The following is an 11208-nucleotide window of genomic DNA, read 5'->3' on the forward strand; positions in this document are numbered from 1 at the left end:
GATCTCTTGACCTCGTGATCCACCCGCCTCGGCCTCCCAAAGTGCTGGGATTACAGGCTTGAGCCACCGCGCCCGGCCGACTTGACTTTTTCTTAGTGTATTTAGTTTAAATCTTTTTTTATTTTTGAAGATGGAAACAAATGCAGTTTTCTTTTTCTTCCAGTCCAAAGTATTCCTATATATGCCACTGTATATACCATCTTAGGTTTTTTTTTTTAATTAGTGCTCTAGGGAAAGAATCAGCCTCCTGTTAGGTAGGATTCTGTTTAAGCTGTAAGTAACAGAATACCTGATTAACTGTGGCTTAAACAAACAGCTGCTTACTTTCCTCACAAGAATTCTGGAGGTATTGCTGGGATAGTTCAGCAGCTCAATGATGTGGTTCCTCTGTCTTTGTCATCTTTATTGTCATAAGCTTTTGTCCTTATGAATGTTGCCTTATGGTTGTAAGGTAGCTGCAGCTCTAGCCATTTAAGTTCTTATTCAAGGCAGGAAAAGGGAACAGTGGCAAGCTGTCATAAGAGCTGTGACTGGCCTGAAAAGAGTTTTCCCAGAAACACCTCTTACAGAATTTCACGTCTCATTGGCCAGAGCTGTCACCTGGCCACTCAGAGCTATATGGGAGGTTGGGAAGAATCAAGACGTTTCTGATTGCCTTAGATTAGTCATAATTCATCACTTGGAGGACACATTGGAGTTCCATCAGCAGGGAAGAAGGTGGGGGAAATGTCTGCCATATGTATTACATATGGGAGAAGGTATGAAGAGCTGGTCTTAGGTCCTAGTGGCATTGCCCCTTCCTAGGGGAGGAAAGGTAAAGCAGTCTATGAAAGTAGTAATTCCTGTGCCAACCTGCTGCTCTGAGGGATTGTGCCTGTTATTTTTTTCTTTTCAATGTTATTTTTTCAATAAATGTGCTATTTTTTGTTTTTCTTTTTTAATTCCAGTGTTATCTAATTTACCTGTGGTTTTTTACCTACTAATAGGCCCTAGAATTTTTTTTGTTGTTTTGTTTTTACAGAAAGGAATGGTAGGATGCAGTTTTGATGATTTGCATTTTTAATTAACAGGCTGCAGCCTTGGGGACAAAAATTATTGATGAAGATGGCCTGTTGAATCTGATTCGAACTATGCCAGGCAAGAAATCCAAGTACGAAATAGCAGTTGAAGCTGAGGTTCGTATAAAATGAACATGATTTATTTAAGTTGGTGTATAGTAACTTTTTAATTTCATAGACATATGTTGTGGGTGGATACAGGCTTGTTGGCCAAAAGATTAACTTCCCTGTCTACCACAAATGAACCATCTTAGTTCCTTTTGAGCATCTCTGCTTCAACATGTCTACTTTGTTGTTTTTCCTTATCTTTGTCAGGGAATATGAGTAGAGAAAGAGAGGATGGTATATTGCATATAATATATCTACTTATTACACTTTCCTTATTTTCCATATTATTATTTAATTTTTTGAGATAGAGTCTAGTAATGTCATGTTACCCAGGCTAGAGTGCGATGGTGCGATCTTGGCTTGCTGCAGCCTCTGCGTCCTGGGTTCAAGTGATTCTTCTGCCTCAGCCTCCTGAGTAGCTGGGACTACAGACACCTGCCACCATGCCCGGCTAATTTTTATATTTTTAGTAGAGATGGAGTTTCACCATGTTGGCCAGGCTGGTCTTGAACTCCTGACCTCAAATGATCCACCTGCCCCGGCCTCCCAAAGTGCTGGGATTATAGGCGTGAGCCACCGTGCCCAGCCATATTCTCATGTTGACTTTATGCAAAGGTTATTGTTTAAGAGTTCCTTAAAAAATAATAATAATAATAATAAAAGGCCGGGCGTGGTGGCTCACGCCTGTAATCTAAGCACTTTGGAGGCCAGGGCGGGCAGATCACCTGAGGTCAGGAGTTCAAGACCAGCCTGACCAACGTGGTGAAACCTCATTTNAAAAAAAAAAAAAAAAAAAAAAAAAAAAAAAAAAAAAAAAAAAAAAAAAAAAAAAAAAAAAAAAAAAAAAACTCCTTAAACGATATGCTAATAGATATCAGCATGATAGATTTGTTTTCAATTAGAACTATATTAGGACTTTTTAAGTTGTACAGACACCTAGCCTGTATTAGCTTTTGCAAAAAGGGAGAAATGTTGGCTCATAACTAAACTATGGGCAGGGAGGGTCTAGTCTATGAACTACTGGATCCACAGATGACAAGGCTTTTAGAACCCTTTCAGTTTCTGTCTCTGTTTCTCCTAGTTAGCCTCATTCATTCCCACTGTATACCAGCCTTTTTTACACACAGGACACAGGATTGCCAGCATCCCAAGATTTTAATGTCCCCAGCTCTGTCACCCAGATGGCAGGATGGTCCACCTAGGTTTTCAATTATGTAACCATAGCATAGTAATAAAAATCAGGAAATTAACATCGATGCCATATTGTTAACTAAGTTCTACATGTTATTTGGACCTTGCATTTTCCCGGTCCTTCTTCTGTTCCAGGGTCCAACACTGCATTTAGTTGTGTCTTCTTAGTCTTTTCCAGTTGATGACATTTCTTTAGACTTTCCTTTTCTTCTTACAACCTTGACACTTTAATGAGTAGTGGTCAGCTTTGTAGAGCGTCTCGTTTTGGATCTGTGATGTTTCCTCATGATCACATTGAGGTTACACATTTTTTTCTAAGAACACCATAGATGTGATCTTGTGGCCTTCTCAGTGCATCCAGTCATAGGTACCGGATGTCAATATGTCTTCTTATTAGTGAGGATAACCTTGATTGTTTGGTTAAGATGATTCAGCATCCCACTGAAACTAATGCTGGATTTCTCCACTAGTAAAATGACTATTTTTTCCTTTGTAATTGATAACTATCTTCACAGGAGAGGGAGATACTTTAAGACTATGTTAATATCCTGTTTGTCCTTAAACATTCATACACAAATTTTAGCATCCACTGCTAAAGAGGCACTTTTTAAAAAGTTGAGATACTATGCACTGTAAAATCCACCCTTATAAAGCATATAAATCAGTGGTTTTTAGTATACTAACAAGAGTATGCAACCATCAGCACTATGTAATTCCAGAACATTTTCATCACCCCCAAAAGAAACCCTGTACCCATCAGCATTCACTCATCATATCCTTCCCCTGGCAATCACTGCTCTGCCTTGTCTCTATGGATTCTGGACATTTCATGTGTAAATAGAGACATTTGAATATGTGGCATTTTGTGTCTGGCTTCTTCCACTTAGTATAGTGGTTTCAAGGTTGACTTGGGTTGTGGCATGTGTCAGTACTTAACTCTTTGTTATGGGTAAATAATGTTTCATTGTGTAGATACACCCTATTTTGTTTATCTTTCAGTTGATGGACATTTGGATTGTTTCCATCTTTTAGCTATAATATGGTTATGAACATTTGTCTACAAGTTTTTGGAGAGGCATTAATTTTTAATTAGAAAACTTTGAAACAAAGTCTCTTAACACTGTGCCTTGTTTTTTTCAAACTAAAATTGGAGTACTTACTGCTTTTAAAAAACCAACATGTTCTCACTTTTAGAAATTACATTTGGGTGCTTTCTGGTGTGTTTGTTAATGTTTGTAGTTTAGAAGGTGGTGATTTCCACAAACAGGAAAGTCTACTGTGAAGAGAACAGCCCAAGTCGAGTAGCCCACTTGATTATCTCTGATTGCTCTCTGTAGTACATTTAGCAGGATAGAAATCTGTATGCTTCATCAGATTTCTTTTTTTCTCACTTTTCTACTTTTTAAGATGAAGAAAGAGTCCAAACTGGAGAGAACTCCCCAAAAAAATGCACAAGGAAAAAGGAAAATTAGTCCATCTAAAAAGGAATCAGAATCTAAAAAGAGCAAGTTGACTTCCAAAAGGGACAGTTCGGCAAAGACAATAAAAAAGGAAACAGATGTGTTTTGGAGAGGCCTGGATTTCAAGGAGCAGGTGGCCGAGGAGACAAGTGGTGACGGCAAGGCTAGAAATTTAGCTGATGACAGCAGTGAAAACAAAATGGAAAATTTGCTCTGGGTGGATAAATATAAGCCAACCTCGCTCAAGACCATAATTGGACAGCAAGGTGACCAGAGCTGTGCCAACAAACTCCTACGCTGGCTCCGAAACTGGCACAAGAGTTCTTCCGAAGATAAAAAACACGGTGATTTTACAACCTCATTCATATTTGTGTATATGTATATCAACATGTGATTGCTTAGTGGCACATATATGAGAAAATCTAATGGTTCATTCATCTGTCAGCAAGCATTTATTAAGAGCTTGATCTGAACCCAGGTGCAGTACTAGACCCTGCTGGTGGTGTTGTGAACAAAACAGCCCCTCTCAGGAGCTCACAGGCAGTTGGGGAGGCATATCTGAACCAGCCATTAAAATAGATTGTGCCAAGTACTGCTATAGGGGTAAGTCCAGGGTGCTGCGAGGATGAAGATGTGTGGTCAGGGCCAGGGTGTGTGTGCTCCCATCCTGGAGGAAGGGATGGCTAAGCTCAGACTTGGAACCCAAGTAGGAGGTAGCTAGGCGAAGGGAAGGGTGGGTGTTGGGTGGGAAAGAGTACATATCCCCAGGTCTGAAGCCATGTGAAAGCAAGACTCTTAGTGGCAAGGGTACGAGGAGGAAAGGTGTGAATACATAACTGAGGCATGTATGCAGGGCAGTCAGCCTAAACTCCTAGTAGCAAGCACAATTTGCTTCAGAAGGCCTGAGAGTCCTGTGCTTCTGTAGTTTCTCTCCTTGTTTATGATGTATTTGTCATGGAGAGTGAAAAGCTACAATATATATTTAATGTATCTAGTATTTTCAGAACTGAGGTTTCAGATCACAAATGTTCTAGTAGTGTTTTCAGCATAGACCAGTGATGACTAGAGTGCCAATCATCATTGCCGATGAGGCCTGTTTATTTATAACAGATAATATATTGTAATGATACAGGACTAAATTTAAGTTAAATCGTTTTTTTTTTTCCATTCTGAAACCTCATAAAATCTGCCTTAAAAGAGGGGACAGGCATTTAACATGTGCCTGGATAATACATTTTTTTTTTTTTGAGACAGAATCTCGCTCTATCGCCCAGTCTGGAGGCAGTGGCATGATCTCGGCTCACTGAAACCTCTGCCTCCTGCGTTCAACTGATTTTTGTGCCTCAGCCTCCCAAGTAGCTGAGATTACAGGTGTGCACCACCATGCCTGGCTAATTTTTTATATTTTTAGTAGAGACAGGGGTTTCACCATGCTGGCCAGGCTGGTCTTGAACTCCTGACCTCGTGATCTGCCCACCTCAGCCTCCCAAAGTGCTGAGATTACAGATGTGAGCCACTGCACCTGGCTGAGAAGACTTTTTTAAACTTCAGGTAAACTCTAGTCCCTATCTCCATGCTTTAACCATTGTCTCTGTCAGTTATTGAGTATGAATTGAGTGTGACGTATATGCCAGGCGCTCTTGTGGTGAGGGGAGGGAGAGGGCTCTAGTGTTGATTGTCACAAGATAGTTGCAGACACAGCATCTTCAAGTCATTTTTTTCTTCTTGTGACCATGTAGCTGCTACGCGTACATTTAGCAAAGCATGCACTGGCTCTGTGCTCAGCCATTCCGTCCTCACAGTATCCTTACCAGCAACTTTACTGTTGTTCTACTCGTCTCACAAGGAAGGAGGCAGGCAGAGACGGGCTAAGTGACTTCTAAAGTACCCATGGCTGGCGAGAGGTGGCATGAGGATGGATGGAGTTGGGATCGAGCCCAGGCAGCCTACTCCTTGGCCTGTGCGTTCGTAGGAAAGGAAACTCATACAATTATTATTTCAAATCAAGAGCTTTAAAATCAGTTAGTTTTAGTTTTTTATTTTGGGTGGGGGTGAGGTAGGAATTAGAATGTCACTGAAGGCTCTGGAAACTTGTTTATGCTTTGTAGAAAATATTCTGCAAATGTAAAACTAAACTGGAGGACTGCTCTCTGTGCGAAGTTTAGGCACAACTATTCCTGCCATGCCTGAATTTCTGTTAGGCAATACAGGTTAACACTCTGGAACTTCTTTTTTTCTAGCACCAAAGTTTGGTAAATTCGCCGGCAAAGATGATGGCTCTAGTTTTAAAGCAGTGTTGCTGTCAGGCCCTCCAGGTGTTGGCAAAACCACCACAGCTTCCCTGGTGTGTCAGGTGGGTGCTTTGTCACAGTGTGGTTGGACTGATAACCTTGAGTGGTCATGGCTAGCAGATAAAAGTGTGTGCCCACGTGTGTGCGTGTGTGTGGTGTCTGTATATAAACTATGTTGGTTCTGGTGATGTTTGTCATTTTTATCCTTTTAAAATATTGGTAATTATAATAATAGGTAATACCTATGAGCGAGGCAATGTGCTAAGCACACAGGTGCATTATGGATAACAAATCATGTATTCTAGACTCTGAAAGATGCAAATATCTTAATGCCCTTGCAATAATTTGATGTATTCAATAATGATCTGCACTGCCATCATCCACACATGTCAAATGAAATAGGCTTAGGGAGGAGGGTGGAGGCCCAGTTTGCACCCAGGTAACCCGACGCAGGGTTCTGCTCTTCAGTGCTGTGTGATCCTGCCTTCATTCCTGTTGTCTCTATTGTGGCTGACTCCCTGTAGACAGTGGGAGAACTTGACTTGTGTAGGCACTAGAGCAGATCAGAGCTCATGTGTTGGTATCAGAATGATGAAATAAGAGTTAGAAATTTATTGCTGGATTTCAGTCATTTGCTGCATAAGCTTGTGGTTTCTTTTGGTCTTTGTTGTATGCATCTGTGCGTAAAATTTAAATACAAATTTTGTCTGTTTTCACTGTATTTATAAACAACAAAAAAGCAAAACAATATTTTTTTCCCTAGCCCCTACAGTTGCGAACACAACTCTTTTTCTCCCTTTATTATTATTATGTTTTTTAGGAATTGAGTTAAGACATAAGCTGATCAGTTTTGGGAAATGAATCAGAATAATTTAGATTTTCCTGATTTCAGAGAAAAATTGTTTATTGGGATAGCTTGACAAAGAATGATTTAACTTTATAAATTATCTTAGAGAGGATTAGTTTTTAGTATCTTCATTTTTAACTTTTGTTTTGAGACACAGTTTCGCTCTGCCACCCAGGCTGGAGTGCAATGGCATGATCTTGGTTCACTGCAACCTCTGCCTCCTGGGTTCAAGTGATTCTTGTGCCTCAACCTCCCGAGTAGCTGAGACTACAGGCATGTGCCACCATGCCCAGCTAAGTTTTTGTATTTTTAGTCGAGTTGGTGTTTCACCATGTTGGCCAGGCTGGTCTCGAACTCCTGACCTCAAGTGATCTACCCGCTTCAGCTTCCCAAAAGTGCTGGGATTACTGGTGTGAGCCACTGCATCTGGCCCATATCTTAGAATAAATTAACTCTGTGTCTGATATTGAATTCTTGGGGATGATTATATTTAATTCTTTTTTGAGGACTTTAAGAAGTAAATTTCCTAAAATTGTTTGTTCAAATATACTCTTCCAGATTAGCAATTTCAGCTGAAGTTTAAAGATCAAACTTATTTGTGTTTATATGTGTATGTTTTATGTATGTATATGATATTCTAAAAATTTCTAATATTGTAAGGCATACTATAGTTAATCTCATTGTCTGTTAGTATCATACTTTAAATTTTTACCTATAGTTTTTTATGTGATTTTTATACCCCCTTTCTTTCTTAACTGGCCTTTTGGTGGGGCTGGTGTAGTTAATTTGTATTGTGCCATCAGTGGTTTCCAATATTTTGATTAGGAGTTGGGATACAGCTACGTGGAACTGAATGCAAGTGACACCCGAAGTAAGAACAGTTTGAAGGCGATTGTTGCTGAGTCACTGAACAATACCAGCATCAAAGGCTTTTATTCAAGTATGTGGCTTTTTGAACTGCTGTTGTTGTTATGTAAGAAAAATATGTTCATTTCAATGTTCAGTAACCAGTATTGAACACAGGTTGTGTGCCAAGCAACCTATTAAATTCTGGGGCTAACAAGAGAATAATAAAGTCCTCAGATGTCACTTTTATGGGGTAGTATCTTACCCTTTCATAGGTCTCAGAGGCTTTTGAGAATATGATAAAAATGTGTACATGCACATATTTATTTGTTGTTTATATGGTTTTAGAGGATTCACAGGTGAATCCTGTAAAGAGAGAAAGAAAATAAAAAAAACTCTATGTAATACAGTGTGATGAGTAAGGTATTTCTTTTTTATTTTTTGCTTTCCTCTTGCAATTTTTCACCATCAGAACAAGATGAGTAAGGTATTAAGGCCAGCAGATGAAGTAATAATTATGTTTGGGGCATTGAGTAAAAGGGGTGGTAATTGTTTGGAAAGACCTTGAAGAATGAGAAAGAAAACCATTTGGAGGTGGAAGATGTTATTGCAGGCAAAAGTAGTAGAAGAGAAGACGGTGTGCAAATGCCCACTGTGTTTCAGGTTGTAGCTGAGTTCATGGAAAATAAGATACTCAAATGAAGGACCACACAGGGCCTATTTAGAGTCGATAGTGTGTTGTTTTGTCCCCTGAACTCTTGGTGCCTTCACATTGTGCAAAATAATTTGCTCAGGAAATGTCACTCTTAGACACGGCAAGTGGGAGGGTAAATTGATACAACTCTGGAGAGTAGTCCGGTAATATTTCTCAAATTACATATACCCTCTAGCCCAGAAATTCTAATTACTGGAATTTAGCATTTATTATGCTTTTATATGTGCAAAGTGGCATATATATGCCGTATAGATAAGGATAGCTATTTAGTATGATATAATAGAAAAAAGCCTGGAAGCATCCTATGTATTTCATTAATAGATAGTGATTAAGTGTGATACAAGTATAGAGTGGAATATTAAATTGCCTTAAAAAATGATGTGTCCCATATCTACAGATAAAGTATGAATTACCAAAATATATAAAAATGACAAAACTGGCCAGGCCTGGTGGCTCATGCCTGTAATCCCAGCACTTTGGGAGGCCAAGGCGGGCAGATTACCTGAGGTCAGGAGTTCCGAGACTAGCCTGGCCAGCATGGTGAAAACCTGTCTCCACTAAAAATACAAAAATTAGCTGGGTGTTGTGGTGCACACCTGTAATCTCAGCTACTCTGGAGGCTGAGGCAAGAGAATTGCTTGAACCCGGGAGGCAGAGGTTGCAGTGGGCTGAGAGCGTGCCATTGCACTCCAGCTTGGGCAACAAGAGCAAAACTCTGTCTCAAAAAAAAATAAAAAATAAAAAAAACAAAAAAACCAAAACTCAGTTGTATATTTTTATTCACTTATGTGTAGAATATCTGTTTAGGGACATATAAGAGACTATTGTTTGCCTCTGGGAAGGGAATTGGGGTCTGCAGTGGAAGGGGTGGCAGGGAGAGTTTCTCTTCACTGCGCATTCTTTTTTTTTTTTTTCTTTAACAACACTCTAGTCTAATGCTGCATATTCTCGTAGTGTTTGAAGTTTAATATGTTTTATCTAACTTTCTACAGAGAAGCAGTTTTTGAACAATTGTTATTTTGTTTTTGTCTCATCCGGTTGCTCCTCAACCTGGGTCAGATGGAGCAGCCTCTTCAGTAAGCACGAAACATGCTCTCATCATGGACGAAGTAGATGGCATGGCAGGCAATGAGGATAGGGGAGGAATTCAGGTAATCCAAGTGGTGTATTTTTGCAGTTTCATTATTGATATTTAGATTCTTAAAACATTGTCATTCTCCTATTTATAGCAGTTAAGGCATGTTGCTGAGATTTTTAGAACCTAAAATACCTTGTGTGGTATTTGTCATTTTTTAAATAATTATTTTTGTGTTGCAAACTTGCCTTTCAGGAATTAATTGGCCTGATAAAACATACTAAAATTCCCATTATTTGTATGTGCAATGATAGAAATCATCCCAAGATTCGTTCTCTGGTTCATTATTGTTTTGATCTTCGTTTTCAAAGACCTCGGGTTGAACAGATTAAGGTATGATGATTGAAATTTTTTTCCATCACATTAGTCTATTTATTTAAGGGTCAATTTTTAAAAGTACCTTGATAAATATTTTAATATCTGATTATATGAGTTAAAAAAAATCACTGAAGATTCTTCCCTTGTCGATCTCAGGGTGCTATGATGTCTATTGCATTTAAAGAAGGTTTAAAGATTCCCCCTCCAGCTATGAATGAAATAATTTTGGGAGCCAATCAAGATATCAGACAGGTAAATTAAATATATATCATGTAACAGTTGCTGATTATTTTTAATTAATGCTTTCAACGTTGTAGGGATGGGGAACAATGGGATTTTCCTATCTTGACATTATCTTACTTGTGATTCTTCTAGGTTTTACATAATCTGAGTATGTGGTGTGCACGAAGTAAAGCACTAACCTATGACCAGGCCAAGGCTGATTCTCACAGGGCCAAAAAGGATATCAAAATGGTAAAATAAATTTCCATGTCTTAGTTACTTTCCCAAGCCAAAACACTTCTTGTTCTCTAGGTAGCTGGATAGAAATAGTTAATATAGTTTCTTGATATGCCTGTGGAATCCAGGTATATTTATAGTAAGAAGTACAGACAGTTGCTAAAAGTGTTTCTAATTCAAATGAATTTTTTCTCGAAGATTGTCAATGTCTATTATAAATTTTGAGAAAGGGATACATTTTAAATTATACACATGCTTCAACAGTTATAAAATGGGCTTTTCCAGAGTTCCTTATGTTTGGCTTTCAAATGCTTGGAATGGTTTTGCACTGTTCAGAATAATCCATGTCAAATGGTTTAGTTTAATAGCCTCTCTGAAACTAGAGGTCTGTATCAGTTACCTCTGTGTTGTATTTTACCTAGTTGCTAATCAGAATTTATCATTAGAGCAATGATTAAACAAATTCTAAAAAAGCTAATATACTTTTTTATTTATTTAAATTTTTAAAATTTTTGGTAGAGACAAGTTCTCGCTATGTTTTCCTGACTGGTCTTGAATTCCTGGCCTCAAGCAATTCTCCTGCTGTGGCCCCCAAAGTGCTGGATTACAGGCGTGAGCCACCACCTCTGGCCTATACCCTCCCTCCCTCCTTCCCTCCTTCCCTCCCTACTTCCCTCCCTCCTTCCCTCCTTCCCTCCCTACTTCCCTCCCTACTTCCCTCCCTCCCTCCCTCCCTCCCTCCTTCCCTCCTTCCCTTCTTCCTTCCCTCCTTCCCTCCCT

At 39.2% G+C, this 11208-nt stretch overlaps 1 protein-coding gene across 1 annotated transcript in view; it reads left to right on the forward strand.

Annotated features, from left to right (window-relative positions):
- RFC1 (replication factor C subunit 1) overlaps nucleotides 1-11208 on the forward strand; it is a 77767-nt gene that overhangs the window by 54166 nt on the left and 12393 nt on the right. The window contains exons 12-19 of the mRNA XM_017527263.2: nucleotides 1071-1175; nucleotides 3765-4161; nucleotides 6058-6170; nucleotides 7781-7895; nucleotides 9576-9667; nucleotides 9847-9984; nucleotides 10126-10221; nucleotides 10345-10443. Of these exons, the coding sequence (XP_017382752.1) occupies nucleotides 1071-1175; nucleotides 3765-4161; nucleotides 6058-6170; nucleotides 7781-7895; nucleotides 9576-9667; nucleotides 9847-9984; nucleotides 10126-10221; nucleotides 10345-10443 (1155 nt within the window). The remainder of the gene's footprint in view (nucleotides 1-1070; nucleotides 1176-3764; nucleotides 4162-6057; nucleotides 6171-7780; nucleotides 7896-9575; nucleotides 9668-9846; nucleotides 9985-10125; nucleotides 10222-10344; nucleotides 10444-11208) is intronic.

This window comes from Cebus imitator, unplaced genomic scaffold (assembly GCF_001604975.1).
Source record: "Cebus imitator isolate Cc_AM_T3 unplaced genomic scaffold, Cebus_imitator-1.0 Scaffold47, whole genome shotgun sequence".
In the NCBI taxonomy this organism is placed as follows: Eukaryota; Metazoa; Chordata; class Mammalia; order Primates; family Cebidae; genus Cebus; species Cebus imitator.